At 55.0% G+C, this 21,345-nt stretch overlaps 1 protein-coding gene across 5 annotated transcripts in view; it reads left to right on the top strand.

The window, feature by feature from the left end:
• Positions 1 to 18,921, top strand: part of LOC140076519 (actin maturation protease-like) — a 96,397-nt gene extending 77,476 nt beyond the window's left edge. Inside the window, exons 1-7 of one of the 5 annotated variants that reach the window (XM_072123076.1) lie at positions 21 to 126; positions 2,043 to 2,229; positions 15,738 to 15,806; positions 16,166 to 16,290; positions 16,710 to 16,908; positions 17,163 to 17,233; positions 18,332 to 18,921. In XM_072123076.1, coding sequence (XP_071979177.1) covers positions 2,048 to 2,229; positions 15,738 to 15,806; positions 16,166 to 16,290; positions 16,710 to 16,908; positions 17,163 to 17,233; positions 18,332 to 18,642 — 957 coding nt within the window. In that variant the 5' untranslated portion in view covers positions 21 to 126; positions 2,043 to 2,047 and the 3' untranslated portion in view covers positions 18,643 to 18,921. The other 4 variants (XM_072123074.1, XM_072123075.1, XM_072123077.1 and 1 more) reach the window with 4 other exon arrangements.
• Positions 18,922 to 21,345: the final 2,424 nt, after the last annotated feature.

Here is a 21,345-nt window from a genome sequence, read left to right as displayed (position 1 = left end):
CGGCACGTGACAGAGCTCCGCAAATGAAACTGCTCCGAACGCCCAACAACCAATCACCGCAGGCCATAGCCATTAGCCCGGGGCGGACTGTGAGGAGAGCGCGCGCCGTGGGTCGGTTTGCCTGATGTTAGTGTTAGGTGACTGTTCACACCGCATTATACACCATAACGCGTCTGCATCCGTTAGTCTCTTGCATGTACTAACACCAGAGAGGAGACGTGCTACCACCCCGCGCTGTATGATATGTGGGCGGGGCCCCCAGCAGCTGAGCATGTGACCCTGTCAGTCAGACATTTCTGTGTTGGACGTGTCACGTGTCACCCCTGCAGCCCCGCCCCCAACACATCTGTGAGGTGACTGCCTCAGGATGGAGCGATGCGCTGCAGGACTGCTGCAGAGCATCGCTCCCAACTAAAGAGAGAGAGAGAGAGACCGCACAGGCCCCGCCCCCTGCCAGTGTCTTTAGTTGGGAATCTGTGATGTCACGGATAGGGGCGGAGCCTCCTCTTAGTGCAGGAAGTGGAGAGAACTTACAGGTAAGTGGCTGGGTACACTGTATACATGAGACTGTATGGCTGTAGGGACTGGGGTGTATCTCCAGTATCGGTGGCGTCTGCTCCGGGGTCTCCGGCATCGGTGGCGTCTGCTCCGGGGTCTCCGGCATCGGTGGCGTCTGCTCCGGGGTCTCCGGCATCGGTGGCGTCTGCTCTGACATTAAACATAAAAATTTTGAAAGTGCCAAATTAGGGTTCATATTTTCGAGGGGAAATGAGTTTGGTCACTGAGGGGTTAAACTTACAGACCCCTCGGGTCAGGTATGAAATGTTCTTTCTAGAAATCTCACCTGTTCCCCTCCAGAGTCCGGTGACCACGAGCAGAGACAAGTCATATTTGCCTAAAAGGTTCTCCATCACTGCTCTAGGATCATCTGTGTCCTTCCAAGGCCGTCTCCTCCTCCACCAGATAAGACGCTGTCCGGGTGATATACGAGAGGGCGAGGCCCGCCCCACGGACACACCCTGCGCCCCAATAGGCTTTATTACAAAATCCAAACTTATACTGATTTATTTCTAATAAATGTGGTCATGTTGTCCCTTAGAAACCAGATGGCTTCCTTGGATACGACCACCTCACATTTTGGCAGCGGTGGCCAGACATGCGCTATTGTGTCCTGCCGGACCTCCTGGATTCAGCGATCATTATTACAGGACGGCTGTGGGACCTGCAGTGACACCCGGAAATTTCATATACAAAAACTTTTTGCAATCCCTCCAGCAGAGGTGGTTGTATCCAAGGACACTGTGTAGTTTCTAAGGGACCATAAGACTACATTTTATGAGAAATTATTTTCACACAGGTGATTTTTTTTAGTGACATCTAATTGAAGAAAGGTTTACATACGGCAGATTAATGACACTGAATGTGAGTGCTCAGACGAGAAAACCCCTTAGGGATCGAGTGCCCAAAATAAGACCCAAAACACATCAGCTTTTCCCAAAGTACCAACACGGCAAGTTAGGCAGTAACAAACTTATTGCTACCAGAATCTTTGAGCTCCAATCTGACCCGGTCCATACCTTCTCACTCTTCAGACAGGACCAAGCAGCACAGCATGGGTCACTTTACAATAGCAGGACACTACTTGGACTGCCTGAGACTGCAGGAAGATGCCATGTCTGGCAAACTCAGTGCCTTGGAGACAGCTGTGTGCCGACAGAAAGGGCTCTGAGTGCCATAGGTTCGCCACCACTGTCCTAGAGGGTTTCTAGAGGGTCTGCAGCTAAAACCAGAGGTGCCCTCTAGCCCCCAGCTATAGGCTCCCGCCCTGATCATGTGATCCTATAGTCCTGGAATACACACTAAATATGCGTCCCAAAAAGGGATTACAACGGATTGGAGCAGAACATCTGTGCCTCATAGGGAGCCGCATGGTGGTGCCACAACGCAGCATCAGGGTGGGCGGCCATCTATAGGATTGTATGACATTGTATGGCTGAACCTATAACATGTCGGCTCGTGTCTTATCCACCTTGTCTCTTTAGCACTCATGCCGCAGGAGGATGAAGATGCCCCTACAAACACTAATGTTGGACCCCCACCGCCGCCCCCGGTCCTCTCCCCCCCTCCTTTTGTCAAGAGCAAGTTCTTTAAGAAGGTGGCAGAGAACAGCGACCCTTCTGTCGGGGGATGTGAAGAGTTAAAGAGACTGATCAGGAATCGGCAGAACCGGTGAGTGGTCACACATTGTTATGGGGGGCGACAAGTGATGTGATGTATGGCTGCAGTGATGTGCCCCAGTGCTAGGGGGAGACGTGTGATGTGATGTACGGCTGCAGTGATGTGTCCCAGTGCTAGGGGGAGACGTGTGATGTACGGCTGCAGTGATGTGCCCCAGTGCTAGGGGGAGACGTGTGATGTGATGTATGGCTGCAGTGATGTGTCCCAGTGCTAGGGGGAGACGTGTGATGTGCCCCAGTGCTAGGGGGAGACGTGTGATGTGATGTGCGGCTGCAGTGATGTGCCCCAGTGCTAGGGGGAGACGTGTGATGTGATGTACGGCTGCAGTGATGTGCCCCAGTGCTAGGGGGAGACGTGTGATGTACGGCTGCAGTGATGTGCCCCGGTGCTAGGGGGAGACGTGTGATGTGATGTACGGCTGCAGTGATGTGCCCCAGTGCTAGGGGGCGACGTGTGATGTGATGTACGGCTGCAGTGATGTGTCCCAGTGCTAGGGGGAGACGTGTGATGTGATGTACGGCTGCAGTGATGTGCCCCAGTGCTAGGGGGAGACGTGTGATGTACGGCTGCAGTGATGTGCCCCAGTGCTAGGGGGAGACGTGTGATGTGATGTACGGCCGCAGTGATGTGCCCCAGTGCTAGGGGGAGACATGTGATGAGATGTACGGCTGCAGTGATGTGCCCCAGTGCTAGGGGGAGACGTGTGATGTGATGTACGGCCGCAGTGATGTGCCCCAGTGCTAGGGGGAGACGTGTGATGTGATGTATGGCTGCAGTGATGTGCCCCAGTGCTAGGGGGAGACGTGTGATGTGATGTACGGCTGCAGTGATGTGCCCCAGTGCTAGGGGGAGACGTGTGATGTGATGTACGGCCGCAGTGATGTGCCCCAGTGCTAGGGGGAGACGTGTGATGTGCCCCAGTGCTAGGGGGAGACGTGTGATGTGATGTACGGCTGCAGTGATGTGTCCCAGTGCTAGGGGGAGACGTGTGATGTGATGTACGGCCGCAGTGATGTGCCCCAGTGCTAGGGGGAGACGTGTGATGTGATGTACGGCTGCAGTGATGTGCCCCAGTGCTAGGGGGAGACGTGTGATGTGATGTACGGCTGCAGTGATGTGCCCCAGTGCTAGGGGGAGACGTGTGATGTGATGTGCGGCTGCAGTGATGTGCCCCAGTGCTAGGGGGAGACGTGTGATGTGATGTACGGCTGCAGTGATGTGCCCCAGTGCTAGGGGGAGACGTGTGATGTGATGTACGGCTGCAGTGATGTGCCCCAGTGCTAGGGGGAGACGTGTGATGTGATGTACGGCCGCAGTGATGTGCCCCAGTGCTAGGGGGAGACGTGTGATGTGATGTACGGCCGCAGTGATGTGCCCCAGTGCTAGGGGGAGACGTGTGATGTGATGTACGGCTGCAGTGATGTGCCCCAGTGCTAGGGGGAGACATGTGATGTGATGTACGGCTGCAGTGATGTGTCCCAGTGCTAGGGGGAGACGTGTGATGTGATGTACGGCTGCAGTGATGTGTCCCAGTGCTAGGGGGAGACGTGTGATGTGATGTACGGCTGCAGTGATGTGCCCCAGTGCTAGGGGGAGACGTGTGATGTGATGTACGGCTGCAGTGATGTGCCCCAGTGCTAGGGGGAGACGTGTGATGTGATGTACGGCTGCAGTGATGTGCTCCAGTGCTAGGGGGAGACGTGTGATGTGATGTACGGCTGCAGTGATGTGCCCCAGTGCTAGGGGGAGACGTGTGATGTGCCCCAGTGCTAGGGGGAGACGTGTGATGTGCCCCAGTGCTAGGGGGAGACGTGTGATGTGATGTACGGCCGCAGTGATGTGCCCCAGTGCTAGGGGGAGACGTGTGATGTGATGTACGGCTGCAGTGATGTGCCCCAGTGCTAGGGGGAGACGTGTGATGTGATGTACGGCTGCAGTGATGTGCCCCAGTGCTAGGGGGAGACGTGTGATGTGCCCCAGTGCTAGGGGGAGACGTGTGATGTGATGTACGGCTGCAGTGATGTGTCCCAGTGCTAGGGGGAGACGTGTGATGTACGGCTGCACTGATGTGCCCCAGTGCTAGGGGGAGACGTGTGATGTGATGTACGGCTGCAGTGATGTGCCCCAGTGCTAGGGGGAGACGTGTGATGTGATGTATGGCTGCAGTGATGTGCCCCAGTGCTAGGGGGAGACGTGTGATGAGATGTACGGCTGCAGTGATGTGCCCCAGTGCTAGGGGGAGACGTGTGATGTGATGTACGGCTGCAGTGATGTGCCCCAGTGCTAGGGGGAGACGTGTGATGTGATGTACGGCTGCAGTGATGTGCCCCAGTGCTAGGGGGAGACGTGTGATGTGATGTACGGCTGCAGTGATGTGCCCCAGTGCTAGGGGGAGACGTGTGATGTGTCCCAGTGCTAGGGGGAGACGTGTGATGTGCCCCAGTGCTAGGGGGAGACGTGTGATGTGATGTACGGCTGCAGTGATGTGTCCCAGTGCTAGGGGGAGACGTGTGATGTACGGCTGCAGTGATGTGCCCCAGTGCTAGGGGGAGACGTGTGATGTGATGTACGGCTGCAGTGATGTGCCCCAGTGCTAGGGGGAGACGTGTGATGTGATGTACGGCCGCAGTGATGTGCCCCAGTGCTAGGGGGAGACGTGTGATGTGATGTACGGCCGCAGTGATGTGCCCCAGTGCTAGGGGGAGACGTGTGATGTGATGTACGGCTGCAGTGATGTGTCCCAGTGCTAGGGGGAGACGTGTGATGTACGGCTGCAGTGATGTGCCCCAGTGCTAGGGGGAGACGTGTGATGTGATGTACGGCTGCAGTGATGTGCCCCAGTGCTAGGGGGAGACGTGTGATGTGATGTACGGCTGCAGTGATGTGCCCCAGTGCTAGGGGGAGACGTGTGATGTGATGTATGGCCGCAGTGATGTGCCCCAGTGCTAGGGGGAGACGTGTGATGTGATGTACGGCTGCAGTGATGTGCCCCAGTGCTAGGGGGAGACGTGTGATGTGATGTACGGCTGCAGTGATGTGCCCCAGTGCTAGGGGGAGACGTGTGATGTGATGTACGGCTGCAGTGATGTGTCCCAGTGCTAGGGGGAGACGTGTGATGTACGGCTGCAGTGATGTGCCCCAGTGCTAGGGGGAGACGTGTGATGTGATGTACGGCTGCAGTGATGTGCCCCAGTGCTAGGAGGAGACGTGTGATGTGATGTACGGCTGCAGTGATGTGCCCCAGTGCTAGGGGGCGACGTGTGATGTGATGTACGGCTGCAGTGATGTGCCCCAGTGCTAGGGGGAGACGTGTGATGTGATGTATGGCTGCAGTGATGTGCCCCAGTGCTAGGGGGAGACGTGTGATGTGATGTATGGCTGCAGTGATGTGCCCCAGTGCTAGGGGGAGACGTGTGATGTGATGTATGGCTGCAGTGATGTGCCCCAGTGCTAGGGGGAGACGTGTGATGTGATGTATGGCTGCAGTGATGTGCCCCAGTGCTAGGGGGAGACGTGTGATGTACGGCTGCAGTGATGTGTCCCAGTGCTAGGGGGAGACGTGTGATGTGATGTACGGCTGCAGTGATGTGCCCCAGTGCTAGGGGGAGACGTGTGATGTGATGTACGGCTGCAGTGATGTGCCCCAGTGCTAGGGGGAGACGTGTGATGTACGGCTGCAGTGATGTGCCCCGGTGCTAGGGGGAGACGTGTGATGTGATGTATGGCTGCAGTGATGTGCCCCAGTGCTAGGGGGAGACGTGTGATGTGATGTACGGCTGCAGTGATGTGTCCCAGTGCTAGGGGGAGACGTGTGATGTACGGCTGCAGTGATGTGCCCCAGTGCTAGGGGGAGACGTGTGATGTGCCCCAGTGCTAGGGGGAGACGTGTGATGTGCCCCAGTGCTAGGGGGAGACGTGTGATGTGCCCCAGTGCTAGGGGGAGACGTGTGATGTGCCCCAGTGCTAGGGGGAGACGTGTGATGTGCCCCAGTGCTAGGGGGAGACGTGTGATGTGCCCCAGTGCTAGGGGGAGACGTGTGATGTGATGTACGGCTGCAGTGATGTGCCCCAGTGCTAGGGGGAGACGTGTGATGTGATGTACGGCCGCAGTGATGTGCCCCAGTGCTAGGGGGAGACGTGTGATGTGATGTACGGCTGCAGTGATGTGCCCCAGTGCTAGGGGGAGACGTGTGATGTGATGTATGGCTGCAGTGATGTGCCCCAGTGCTAGGGGGAGACGTGTGATGTGATGTACGGCTGCAGTGATGTGCCCCAGTGCTAGGGGGAGACGTGTGATGTGATGTACGGCTGCAGTGATGTGCCCCAGTGCTAGGGGGAGACGTGTGATGTGCCCCAGTGCTAGGGGGAGACGTGTGATGTGATGTGCGGCTGCAGTGATGTGTCCCAGTGCTAGGGGGAGACGTGTGATGTGATGTGCGGCTGCAGTGATGTGTCCCAGTGCTAGGGGGAGACGTGTGATGTGATGTGCGGCTGCAGTGATGTGCCCCAGTGCTAGGGGGAGACATGTGATGTGATGTACGGCTGCAGTGATGTGTCCCAGTGCTAGGGGGAGACGTGTGATGTGATGTACGGCTGCAGTGATGTGTCCCAGTGCTAGGGGGAGACGTGTGATGTGATGTACGGCTGCAGTGATGTGCCCCAGTGCTAGGGGGAGACGTGTGATGTGATGTACGGCTGCAGTGATGTGTCCCAGTGCTAGGGGGAGACGTGTGATGTACGGCTGCAGTGATGTGCCCCAGTGCTAGGGGGAGACGTGTGATGTGCCCCAGTGCTAGGGGGAGACGTGTGATGTGCCCCAGTGCTAGGGGGAGACGTGTGATGTGCCCCAGTGCTAGGGGGAGACGTGTGATGTGCCCCAGTGCTAGGGGGAGACGTGTGATGTGCCCCAGTGCTAGGGGGAGACGTGTGATGTGCCCCAGTGCTAGGGGGAGACGTGTGATGTGATGTACGGCTGCAGTGATGTGCCCCAGTGCTAGGGGGAGACGTGTGATGTGATGTACGGCCGCAGTGATGTGCCCCAGTGCTAGGGGGAGACGTGTGATGTGATGTACGGCTGCAGTGATGTGCCCCAGTGCTAGGGGGAGACGTGTGATGTGATGTATGGCTGCAGTGATGTGCCCCAGTGCTAGGGGGAGACGTGTGATGTGATGTACGGCTGCAGTGATGTGCCCCAGTGCTAGGGGGAGACGTGTGATGTGATGTACGGCCGCAGTGATGTGCCCCAGTGCTAGGGGGAGACGTGTGATGTGATGTACGGCTGCAGTGATGTGCCCCAGTGCTAGGGGGAGACGTGTGATGTGATGTACGGCTGCAGTGATGTGCTCCAGTGCTAGGGGGAGACGTGTGATGTGATGTACGGCCGCAGTGATGTGCCCCAGTGCTAGGGGGAGACGTGTGATGTGATGTACGGCCGCAGTGATGTGCCCCAGTGCTAGGGGGAGACGTGTGATGTGATGTACGGCCGCAGTGATGTGCCCCAGTGCTAGGGGGAGACGTGTGATGTGATGTACGGCTGCAGTGATGTGCCCCAGTGCTAGGGGGAGACGTGTGATGTGATGTACGGCTGCAGTGATGTGCCCCAGTGCTAGGGGGAGACGTGTGATGTGATGTACGGCTGCAGTGATGTGTCCCAGTGCTAGGGGGAGACGTGTGATGTGATGTACGGCTGCAGTGATGTGCCCCAGTGCTAGGGGGAGACGTGTGATGTGATGTGCGGCTGCAGTGATGTGTCCCAGTGCTAGGGGGAGACGTGTGATGTGATGTGCGGCTGCAGTGATGTGCCCCAGTGCTAGGGGGAGACGTGTGATGTGATGTACGGCTGCAGTGATGTGCCCCAGTGCTAGGGGGAGACGTGTGATGTGATGTACGGCTGCAGTGATGTGCCCCAGTGCTAGGGGGAGACGTGTGATGTGATGTGCGGCTGCAGTGATGTGTCCCAGTGCTAGGGGGAGACGTGTGATGTGATGTGCGGCTGCAGTGATGTGCCCCAGTGCTAGGGGGAGACGTGTGATGTGATGTACGGCCGCAGTGATGTGCCCCAGTGCTAGGGGGAGACGTGTGATGTGATGTACGGCTGCAGTGATGTGCCCCAGTGCTAGGGGGAGACGTGTGATGTGATGTACGGCTGCAGTGATGGGCCCCAGTGCTAGGGGGAGACGTGTGATGTGATGTATGGCTGCAGTGATGTGCCCAGTGCTAGGGGGAGACGTGTGATGTGATGTACGGCCGCAGTGATGTGCCCCAGTGCTAGGGGGAGACGTGTGATGTGATGTATGGCTGCAGTGATGTGCCCAGTGCTAGGGGGAGACGTGTGATGTGATGTACGGCTGCAGTGATGTGCCCCAGTGCTAGGGGGAGACGTGTGATGTGATGTATGGCTGCAGTGATGTGCCCAGTGCTAGGGGGAGACGTGTGATGTGATGTACGGCCGCAGTGATGTGCCCCAGTGCTAGGGGGAGACGTGTGATGTGATGTACGGCCGCAGTGATGTGCCCCAGTGCTAGGGGGAGACGTGTGATGTGATGTACGGCTGCAGTGATGTGCCCCAGTGCTAGGGGGAGACGTGTGATGTGATGTACGGCTGCAGTGATGTGCCCCAGTGCTAGGGGGAGACGTGTGATGTGATGTACGGCTGCAGTGATGTGCCCCAGTGCTAGGGGGAGACGTGTGATGTACGGCTGCAGTGATGTGCCCCAGTGCTAGGGGGAGACGTGTGATGTGATGTACGGCTGCAGTGATGTGCCCCAGTGCTAGGGGGAGACGTGTGATGTGATGTGCGGCTGCAGTGATGTGTCCCAGTGCTAGGGGGAGACGTGTGATGTGATGTGCGGCTGCAGTGATGTGCCCCAGTGCTAGGGGGAGACGTGTGATGTGATGTACGGCTGCAGTGATGTGTCCCAGTGCTAGGGGGAGACGTGTGATGTGATGTACGGCTGCAGTGATGTGCCCCAGTGCTAGGGGGAGACGTGTGATGTGATGTGCGGCTGCAGTGATGTGCCCCAGTGCTAGGGGGAGACGTGTGATGTGATGTACGGCTGCAGTGATGTGTCCCAGTGCTAGGGGGAGACGTGTGATGTGATGTACGGCTGCAGTGATGTGCCCCAGTGCTAGGGGGAGACGTGTGATGTACGGCTGCAGTGATGTGCCCCAGTGCTAGGGGGAGACGTGTGATGTGATGTATGGCTGCAGTGATGTGCCCCAGTGCTAGGGGGAGACGTGTGATGTGATGTACGGCTGCAGTGATGTGTCCCAGTGCTAGGGGGAGACGTGTGATGTGATGTACGGCTGCAGTGATGTGCCCCAGTGCTAGGGGGAGACGTGTGATGTGATGTACGGCTGCAGTGATGTGCCCCAGTGCTAGGGGGAGACGTGTGATGTGATGTACGGCCGCAGTGATGTGCCCCAGTGCTAGGGGGAGACGTGTGATGTGATGTACGGCTGCAGTGATGTGCCCCAGTGCTAGGGGGAGACGTGTGATGTGATGTACGGCTGCAGTGATGTGTCCCAGTGCTAGGGGGAGACGTGTGATGTGATGTACGGCTGCAGTGATGTGCCCCAGTGCTAGGGGGAGACGTGTGATGTGCCCCAGTGCTAGGGGGAGACGTGTGATGTGATGTATGGCTGCAGTGATGTGCCCCAGTGCTAGGGGGAGACGTGTGATGTGCCCCAGTGCTAGGGGGAGACGTGTGATGTGATGTACGGCTGCAGTGATGTGCCCCAGTGCTAGGGGGAGACGTGTGATGTGATGTACGGCTGCAGTGATGTGTCCCAGTGCTAGGGGGAGACGTGTGATGTGATGTACGGCTGCAGTGATGTGTCCCAGTGCTAGGGGGAGACGTGTGATGTGATGTACGGCTGCAGTGATGTGCCCCAGTGCTAGGGGGAGACGTGTGATGTGATGTACGGCTGCAGTGATGTGCCCCAGTGCTAGGGGGAGACGTGTGATGTGATGTATGGCTGCAGTGATGTGTCCCAGTGCTAGGGGGAGACGTGTGATGTGATGTACGGCCGCAGTGATGTGCCCCAGTGCTAGGGGGAGACGTGTGATGTACGGCTGCAGTGATGTGTCCCAGTGCTAGGGGGAGACGTGTGATGTGATGTACGGCCGCAGTGATGTGCTCCAGTGCTAGGGGGAGACGTGTGATGTGATGTACGGCTGCAGTGATGTGCCCCAGTGCTAGGGGGAGACGTGTGATGTGATGTACGGCCGCAGTGATGTGCCCCAGTGCTAGGGGGAGACGTGTGATGTGATGTACGGCCGCAGTGATGTGCCCCAGTGCTAGGGGGAGACGTGTGATGTGATGTACGGCTGCAGTGATGTGCCCCAGTGCTAGGGGGAGACGTGTGATGTACGGCTGCAGTGATGTGCCCCAGTGCTAGGGGGAGACGTGTGATGTGATGTATGGCTGCAGTGATGTGCCCCAGTGCTAGGGGGAGACGTGTGATGTGATGTACGGCTGCAGTGATGTGTCCCAGTGCTAGGGGGAGACGTGTGATGTGATGTACGGCTGCAGTGATGTGCCCCAGTGCTAGGGGGAGACGTGTGATGTGATGTACGGCTGCAGTGATGTGCCCCAGTGCTAGGGGGAGACGTGTGATGTGATGTACGGCCGCAGTGATGTGCCCCAGTGCTAGGGGGAGACGTGTGATGTGATGTACGGCTGCAGTGATGTGCCCCAGTGCTAGGGGGAGACGTGTGATGTGATGTACGGCTGCAGTGATGTGTCCCAGTGCTAGGGGGAGACGTGTGATGTGATGTACGGCTGCAGTGATGTGCCCCAGTGCTAGGGGGAGACGTGTGATGTGCCCCAGTGCTAGGGGGAGACGTGTGATGTGATGTATGGCTGCAGTGATGTGCCCCAGTGCTAGGGGGAGACGTGTGATGTGCCCCAGTGCTAGGGGGAGACGTGTGATGTGATGTACGGCTGCAGTGATGTGCCCCAGTGCTAGGGGGAGACGTGTGATGTGATGTACGGCTGCAGTGATGTGTCCCAGTGCTAGGGGGAGACGTGTGATGTGATGTACGGCTGCAGTGATGTGTCCCAGTGCTAGGGGGAGACGTGTGATGTGATGTACGGCTGCAGTGATGTGCCCCAGTGCTAGGGGGAGACGTGTGATGTGATGTACGGCTGCAGTGATGTGCCCCAGTGCTAGGGGGAGACGTGTGATGTGATGTATGGCTGCAGTGATGTGTCCCAGTGCTAGGGGGAGACGTGTGATGTGATGTACGGCCGCAGTGATGTGCCCCAGTGCTAGGGGGAGACGTGTGATGTACGGCTGCAGTGATGTGTCCCAGTGCTAGGGGGAGACGTGTGATGTGATGTACGGCCGCAGTGATGTGCTCCAGTGCTAGGGGGAGACGTGTGATGTGATGTACGGCTGCAGTGATGTGCCCCAGTGCTAGGGGGAGACGTGTGATGTGATGTATGGCTGCAGTGATGTGCCCCAGTGCTAGGGGGAGACGTGTGATGAGATGTACGGCTGCAGTGATGTGCCCCAGTGCTAGGGGGAGACGTGTGATGTGATGTATGGCTGCAGTGATGTGCCCCAGTGCTAGGGGGAGACGTGTGATGAGATGTACGGCTGCAGTGATGTGCCCCAGTGCTAGGGGGAGACGTGTGATGTGATGTACGGCCGCAGTGATGTGCCCCAGTGCTAGGGGGAGACGTGTGATGTGATGTATGGCTGCAGTGATGTGCCCCAGTGCTGGGGGGAGACGTGTGATGTGATGTACGGCTGCAGTGATGTGTCCCAGTGCTAGGGGGAGACGTGTGATGTGATGTATGGCTGCAGTGATGTGTCCCAGTGCTAGGGGGAGACGTGTGATGTGATGTACGGCTGCAGTGATGTGCCCCAGTGCTAGGGGGAGACGTGTGATGTGATGTACGGCTGCAGTGATGTGCCCCATTGCTAGGGGGAGACGTGTGATGTGATGTATGGCTGCAGTGATGTGCCCCAGTGCTAGGGGGAGACGTGTGATGTGATGTATGGCTGCAGTGATGTGTCCCAGTGCTAGGGGGAGACGTGTGATGTGATGTACGGCTGCAGTGATGTGCCCCATTGCTAGGGGGAGACGTGTGATGTGATGTACGGCCGCAGTGATGTGCCCCAGTGCTAGGGGGAGACGTGTGATGTGATGTACGGCTGCAGTGATGTGCCCCATTGCTAGGGGGAGACGTGTGATGTGATGTATGGCTGCAGTGATGTGCCCCAGTGCTAGGGGGAGACGTGTGATGTGATGTACGGCCGCAGTGATGTGCCCCAGTGCTAGGGGGAGACGTGTGATGTGATGTACGGCTGCAGTGATGTGCCCCATTGCTAGGGGGAGACGTGTGATGTGATGTACGGCTGCAGTGATGTGCCCCAGTGCTAGGGGGAGACGTGTGATGTGATGTACGGCTGCAGTGATGTGCCCCATTGCTAGGGGGAGACGTGTGATGTGATGTACGGCTGCAGTGATGTGCCCCAGTGCTAGGGGGAGACGTGTGATGTGATGTACGGCCGCAGTGATGTGCCCCAGTGCTAGGGGGAGACGTGTGATGTGATGTGCCCCAGTGCTAGGGGGAGACGTGTGATGTGATGTATGGCTGCAGTGATGTGCCCCAGTGCTAGGGGGAGACGTGTGATGTGATGTACGGCTGCAGTGATGTGCCCCAGTGCTAGGGGGAGACGTGTGATGTGATGTATGGCTGCAGTGATGTGCCCCAGTGCTAGGGGGAGACGTGTGATGTGATGTACGGCCGCAGTGATGTGCCCCAGTGCTAGGGGGAGACGTGTGATGTGTCCCAGTGCTAGGGGGAGACGTGTGATGTGATGTATGGCTGCAGTGATGTGCCCCAGTGCTAGGGGGAGACGTGTGATGTGATGTATGGCTGCAGTGATGTGCCCCAGTGCTAGGGGGAGACGTGTGATGTGATGTGCGGCTGCAGTGATGTGTCCCAGTGCTAGGGGGAGACGTGTGATGTGATGTATGGCTGCAGTGATGTGCCCCAGTGCTAGGGGGAGACGTGTGATGTGATGTATGGCTGCAGTGATGTGCCCCAGTGCTAGGGGGAGACGTGTGATGTGATGTATGGCTGCAGTGATGTGCCCCAGTGCTAGGGGGAGACGTGTGATGTGATGTATGGCTGCAGTGATGTGCCCCAGTGCTAGGGGGAGACGTGTGATGTGATGTACGGCTGCAGTGATGTGCCCCAGTGCTAGGGGGAGACGTGTGATGTGATGTACGGCTGCAGTGATGTGTCCCAGTGCTAGGGGGAGACGTGTGATGTGATGTGCGGCTGCAGTGATGTGCCCCAGTGCTAGGGGGAGACGTGTGATGTGATGTACGGCTGCAGTGATGTGCCCCAGTGCTAGGGGGAGACGTGTGATGTGCCCCAGTGCTAGGGGGAGACGTGTGATGTATGGCTGCAGTGATGTGCCCCAGTGCTAGGGGGAGACGTGTGATGTGATGTACGGCTGCAGTGATGTGCCCCAGTGCTAGGGGGAGACGTGTGATGTGCCCCAGTGCTAGGGGGAGACGTGTGATGTGATGTGCCCCAGTGCTAGGGGGAGACGTGTGATGTGATGTACGGCTGCAGTGATGTGCCCCAGTGCTAGGGGGAGACGTGTGATGTGATGTACGGCTGCAGTGATGTGCCCCAGTGCTAGGAGGAGACGTGTGATGTGATGTACGGCTGCAGTGATGTGCCCCAGTGCTAGGGGGAGACGTGTGATGTGATGTACGGCTGCAGTGATGTGCCCCAGTGCTAGGGGGAGACGTGTGATGTGATGTATGGCTGCAGTGATGTGCCCCAGTGCTAGGGGGAGACGTGTGATGTGATGTACGGCCGCAGTGATGTGCCCCAGTGCTAGGGGGAGACGTGTGATGTACGGCTGCAGTGATGTGCCCCAGTGCTAGGGGGAGACGTGTGATGTGATGTACGGCCGCAGTGATGTGTCCCAGTGCTAGGGGGAGACGTGTGATGTGATGTACGGCTGCAGTGATGTGTCCCAGTGCTAGGGGGAGACGTGTGATGTGATGTACGGCTGCAGTGATGTGCCCCAGTGCTAGGAGGAGACGTGTGATGTGATGTACGGCTGCAGTGATGTGTCCCAGTGCTAGGGGGAGACGTGTGATGTGATGTACGGCTGCAGTGATGTGCCCCAGTGCTAGGGGGAGACGTGTGATGTGATGTACGGCCGCAGTGATGTGTCCCAGTGCTAGGGGGAGACGTGTGATGTGATGTGCGGCCGCAGTGATGTGTCCCAGTGCTAGGGGGAGACGTGTGATGTGATGTACGGCTGCAGTGATGTGCCCCAGTGCTAGGGGGAGACGTGTGATGTGATGTATGGCTGCAGTGATGTGCCCCAGTGCTAGGGGGAGACGTGTGATGTGATGTATGGCTGCAGTGATGTGCCCCAGTGCTAGGGGGAGACGTGTGATGTGATGTACGGCTGCAGTGATGTGCCCCAGTGCTAGGGGGAGACGTGTGATGTGATGTACGGCTGCAGTGATGTGCCCCAGTGCTAGGGGGAGACGTGTGATGTGATGTACGGCTGCAGTGATGTGCTCCAGTGCTAGGGGGAGACGTGTGATGTGATGTACGGCTGCAGTGATGTGCCCCAGTGCTAGGGGGAGACGTGTGATGTGATGTACGGCTGCAGTGATGTGCCCCAGTGCTAGGGGGAGACGTGTGATGTGATGTACGGCTGCAGTGATGTGCTCCAGTGCTAGGGGGAGACGTGTGATGTGATGTACGGCCGCAGTGATGTGCCCCAGTGCTAGGGGGAGACGTGTGATGTGATGTACGGCTGCAGTGATGTGCCCCAGTGCTAGGGGGAGACGTGTGATGTGATGTACGGCTGCAGTGATGTGTCCCAGTGCTAGGGGGAGACGTGTGATGTGATGTACGGCTGCAGTGATGTGTCCCAGTGCTAGGGGGAGACGTGTGATGTGATGTACGGCTGCAGTGATGTGCCCCAGTGCTAGGGGGAGACGTGTGATGTGATGTACGGCTGCAGTGATGTGCCCCAGTGCTAGGGGGAGACGTGTGATGTGATGTACGGCTGCAGTGATGTGCCCCAGTGCTAGGGGGAGACGTGTGATGTGATGTATGGCTGCAGTGATGTGCCCCAGTGCTAGGGGGAGACGTGTGATGTGCCCCAGTGCTAGGGGGAGATGTGTGATGTGATGTACGGCCGCAGTGATGTGTCCCAGTGCTAGGGGGAGACGTGTGATGAGATGTACGGCTGCAGTGATGTGCCCCAGTGCTAGGGGGAGACGTGTGATGTGATGTATGGCTGCAGTGATGTGCCCCAGTGCTAGGGGGAGACGTGTGATGGGCCCCAGTGCTAGGGGGAGACGTGTGATGTGATGTATGGCTGCAGTGATGTGCCCCAGTGCTAGGGGGAGACGTGTGATGTGCCCCAGTGCTAGGGGGAGACGTGTGATGTGCGGCCGAGTGTTCGCTGATTCATTACAATTTGTTGTATTTCAGATTGGGGGAAGATCTGAAGTGGCTTCTGTATAACCAGCACATCCCGTCCCTTATACAGGAGGGGCCGCAGTAAGTCACTTACAAGAGACGCATCTACAACTTGTGCATCTGTTCCTTGATGTGTACAAGACCTGTGTTGGCTGTCAGTGAATGGAAACCTCATGAGCAGGTGGAAGGGGAGCTGCGGGGCTGGATTGTGGCTCTGACTCCCCTACGGATGAGATGTTGCCCCCTATATGCCTTCAGATATTGGAGCTATTTTTTTACCTCCTGAGTCCAGTTTGTGTCTTACCCCCCATCCCCCCCCCTCCCCCTACGGGGGGGGGGTCTGTATAGATGACTAGAAATTAGCATTGAGTACACGGAGACCCCTCCAGCGAGTAACCAGTAACCCCCCATAGTACCCTGATCCATACACTGTCCTGTAGGTGCGGGCTGGTCGCCCTGTGGATGGCCGGGGGGACACTGAGCGCCCAACAGGAGGTGACACTGGATCTCATTGTACAAGTGGCGTCGTCCAGAGGATTCACCATCCACGGGGAAATGTTCTCAGGTGAGTGATGCCCCTGCTAATTGCCCCTCCGATTGCTCCCTACTAATCATCTTCCACTCACTAAACTCTCTCCTCTACAATCTACTCTTAAAGGGCACCTACCACCACGATTGTACCTATAAAGGTAGGTCCGGTGGTAGGTGGATGTAAGGGACGTGAGAATAGTTCTTTTTAGAGATAATCCTCACGTCCCCGCTAACTGTTGGTAAACTTTATTGAACTAATATGTAAATGTGACTCATCTCAAGCAAATCTGACTCTTCTCTGCTCCTTGTCATGTGACTTTGGATGAGATTTTTTTTATTGTTAGATTTCACATGAAAGGAAATTTCAGACTTTACCTGAGGGATAAAATCCGGTGACAGGTTCCCTTTAAGGAGATTTTCCCGCAGGATTGGGGATTTGTCTTCTCTTTGCAGATCTTCCAGTGATCACAGAATTGGCGCCTCCGATGGTTGTGACAGATTTGTGTGACCTCTCTCTTCTAGCGGATAACATGTCCCTCCTCGCAGAGGAAGTTTTCGGCTGTCGCTGTGAACTACTGACAGGAGGAATGGAAGGAGAGAACCGAGAGCGAATCCTGCGTCACCTGACAGCGGGGCTTCCCGTTCTCATCCCGTATCCTATACATTACAGTGTCCTATACATTACAGTGTCCTATACATTACAGTGTCCTATACATTACAGTGTCCTATAGATGATTCCTCTAGTCCTGTGCACTGAAGGGAAACTCCTCCTTTTCCATGAAGTGTAGAAATAAGTTGCCTTCTCCTTAATGGCCACTTGGTGGCAGCAGCAGCGCACGTGCAGGGATGGACCCTGCGATAAGTGGCTGCAGATTTGTGTATTTAACTACTTAACAGCCGGTGCAGATACGATGAAGACTTCAATCATGAACCATGCCAGAAGAACGGGCACCGGGCGCACTGGGCAGTGGTTTCAGGTGGGGACTTTGTTATAGGATGGGTCATTAATTTATTTTAAGGGTTCAACCATAACTTTTGAAACAGCCGTCATTCTGCCGGATTGGCTATTTGGTCTCCGATCCGGCAAAATGAGAGCGGACTGGAATGGCAGGTCACCACAGCAAGTGAAAGAAGTTGGAAACCTTAAATGGGTTGTATTGAGTTTTCCCCTTTCCACAGGATCCAATCAGGAGAAGTAGATCTCCAGCAATCTGGAGAATTCAGTAGTATAGGAATGTCTGAAATTGCAGAGCACAGCGCTCTGGTATCTACACTACTAACTGAAACTGTGACTGGAGGTGCAAGAGATAACCAGGCGCTGTGTTTTGCAAATTCTAACACTCTCATACTATTGAATGGGGCAGGACACAGACGCTTAGGCATCTTCACCTACTAATAAGAAAGGGACCCCTATTCTTGTTTGGTGGGGGTCCCAGCAGGCGGTTCCTCATGGATCAGCTTGTTATTCCTTATCCTGCGGATACAATTCCCAGCAACTTGCATGTAGAGTTCAGAGAACAACTAAGAATGTGTTCATGCTGGAAGTTGTTGTGTGACCACAGCTGCAGCCAGAGGTTGCGGATCCCTATGAATATTTGGGGGGTTGTTTATTGTTCCCTACAATCCAATAAAACACACACCAGGTGCTGTGTAGCCTTCTCTTACTCCAGCTCCACCACAACGGTCACCGGCTGACTGTTTTCCTGGTCCCTCTAGCAGTGCTGGGATGAGTACAGGCTTTCCCTGCCAGTTCCTTATCCTCTGATCTGTACCGGAGAAGCTTCATTACTGAGCATGTACATAAAGTGCAGCCACATTCATCTCCACGTACAGCCCAGAGGAGGATGCACAAAGCTGTTCTTATGGGCCACACGCAGCCTGTCAGGCCTTGGTTTGGACAGTCAGTCTAAGTGTTTCCATAACTGAGCAGATGATTGGTGCAGGAGGTCGGGTAGCAGTGAGTGCGGCTGAGAAGTTCTCACTTCTGTATTAGTGGAGTCCATTTCATCAGGATTCTGACACTTGGTGATAATTTATGACCTGATCCCATGGCCGCTGTTCTTCTCTATTCTCAGGGGTTCTGCTGGGAATGCGGAGCGGCTCTTATGATCCTGATCCGGAAGTCCCAAATCTCTTCCAGCCGCCGCTCAGCCCCCTGAGCATCAACACGGGGGACATAGAAGAAACCTACCTCATCGCTAAGCAGGGGAAGAGCCTCCGCTACCAGCTGTGGGGATACGAGTGTCTGAGCCGCAGCAATAACCAACTCCAGCACCTGGATCCCAAGAGAAGCTGCGACGGCAATGACTACGTGCTGCCTGCAGGGGGCGTACAAGCCGGGCTCTGCGGAAAGATCCTGCTGCTAAGACACTCAGAGAATGTATAGAGACCGTAACTGATTAACTGTTTTATCTATAGAGACTTTGGCAGCGCCGGCTTAAAGGGATATTCCAGGATCTGTTATCACATTCTTAGGAGAGGTAAGTAGTAACAGATAAGAGGTCGCCCCCTACAGCTGATCAATGGAGGGATCGAGGGGGTTAGACCCCACCATACGGAATGTGATGATCAATCCCTTTAAGTGAGTGGTGCCGTGTGTCATAGAAGCTTCACGGCCCGAAACAAAATGTTTATTCATAAAAACCAAATAAACCCCCGGATGTTGGTCGCTGCGTCCTGTCCGTGTAGTGTGACGCACGCGGGTTACACATCACCTGGAAGGTGAGGAGAGGAAATGTGGCGCTAAATCAGATGGCAACATCCGACTACACAGTGTTTGCTTGTAGTCTGTTACCATGGAGACACCTGTTCCTGTCGTGTGAAGAGCACATAATCGACAACCTGTTAGGGCGCGGTCACTTGTTACGTTTTGAAACGCATTACAACCGCTGAGATGAGGCGATCTGCCCAATTACATTACTGTTAACATTTGCATTAACAAAACGCAGTGTAAATGTGATGTCAATGCCTGCGTTTACAATTTTTGTTTGTGTTTGTTAACACAAATGTTAACAGTAATGTACTTCGGCAAATCACCTCATCTCGGCTGTTGTTATGCGTTTCAAAACGCAACGTAGAGTAGAGGAGGAGTGGTGCTAAATTAGCAAGAAATGGGGATAAATAGTAACGCAGTGTTTGTTTGTAGTCTGTTACCATGACGACACAAACGTTTGTATCAAAGCTGCTCCCCCCGCCTTCTCCTGTGAGATTACAGAAGGCAGACTGAGGTGGAAGGGAGAGACCATGTAACAGCCTGTGAAGCTGCTGCACAGAGGAGCTCTGGTAACACCCTCCTCAGGCTCATTAACATAATTTGAAAAGGTGATTTATGGAATGAGGCCATGGATAACGAATATAAGGCGACACCACAGTCCAGGGCTCCGGATCGATGAGGGTTAATGTGTGCATTCTGTAAATGCAATGGAATTAGACAAATCTCTTCTCGGCTGTTGTGATTCGTTATCTCCACGTGCGATCACACCCCGACGTCCCGGGTTTCTCACGATGGTTTTCGGTTATTTTCGTTGTATCCTGATTTTTGCATCCTGGATCAATCTTTCTGATCTGTGTCCGTGTTACCTGCGAGACTTTCCCTAGAAGAGCCGTGATTGGTCATTGTGGTCACGTGGTTAGATGTATAGGAAGGTTCCTTGCGGTCACCTCTGTCCACGAGGATTCATCACTTACCTGCAGCCACGGAGTCTAGAGATTCGGCCACTTCTGACCCGTTATAATAACAGAGAGTAGGGAAAGTCCCGGCCTGGAAATGACGGGGAAACTCCAAAAATATCACGTTTCCGATGTTATAACGGCGTCTGTCGTGTTGTGAAAGAGCCGCTCACCTACAGGTGACCCCCACCCCGTCACCCACATTCACTGCAGCCGATGCATCTCAGAGGTAGTTCCCAGCTGCTTTTTTTTCTTAAAGGGGCGGTGACATCTGTTTATTCCATAGCTGCAGAGATCTGCAGATAACAGGACAAACCTTCCCTCCATTCACTTCTATGGGAGTTAAGTCCTCTATGACCAGGATGAATTACTGTATGCAAATGAGCCTGAGGGGCTCCAGACTACATTAAAAGGAAATCTACCACCAGGATGAAGGATTGTAAACCAAGCACACTGACATACTGGTGTGTGCATCCTCTGGCACGATCTGTTATTCTTTAAGCTCCTTATGGCCTGGTTTTATAGGGAAAAAAAAAAGATTTAAAATTATGCAAATGAGCCCAAGGGGCTCCAGGCTCCATTAACTCTTATGGTGTCTGGAGCCCCACAGATTCATCTGCATATATTTTAAAGCCAGGGCATAAAAAGCTAAAGTGAAGAGCAGATCCTGCAGGAGGGGGCACACACCAGTATGTCAGTGTGCTGGGTTTACAATCCTTCATCCTGGTAGATGTCCTTTAACACCTATGAACCCTGGAGCCCCTTCTGGCTCATTTGCATATAGTCATCATACCTGGTGGTCGATGCCCTTTACAGGAAACTATTAGCAGGGTCTAACCTACTAAATTACCAGACCCCATATACAAGGGATGAAATGTCCTTTCTAGAATTCCCTTTTTATTTGAAATCTTTCCCGTTTGTCTATACAAAAAAAAAAAAAAAATCATGTGAAAATGAGCAGAGAAGAGTCATAATTGCACCAGATGAGTCCGGTTTAGAGGCTGTAGGGCCGGGTCACTTCAGATACCTCCATCTATAGCACCTAGAAACCTTCTGCAAATCACAGAGACACAAAACTGATGCGATCTGAAAGATGAGCAACGAAGAGTCACGTTTTACCATTTTCACATAATTTTGGATTGGATTTTTATAGATAAATGGGGCGTATGAAAATGAGCTGAGAAGAGTCATGTTTTGCCTGAGATGAGTCAAGTTTAGAGGCTGCAGGAGGAGCGTCACTTCTGACATGCATTTGGTATCATCTTTCAGATCACATCCGGCTGGTGGTTCTGAAAGCTACAGAACAGGAGATGGACAAGTAAAGTAGTAGTTGGCTCAGCACAAAATAATCCAGATCCCGCCTATTACTTTTCCTGCGTCTATGTAGTTCTGAGGAACCATAGACCCGATCTGACAGTTG

The sequence above is a fragment of the Engystomops pustulosus genome, chromosome 9, assembly GCF_040894005.1.
Source record: "Engystomops pustulosus chromosome 9, aEngPut4.maternal, whole genome shotgun sequence".
NCBI classification, from domain to species: domain Eukaryota; kingdom Metazoa; phylum Chordata; class Amphibia; order Anura; family Leptodactylidae; genus Engystomops; species Engystomops pustulosus.
This window is presented reverse-complemented; position numbering and strand designations above follow the sequence as displayed.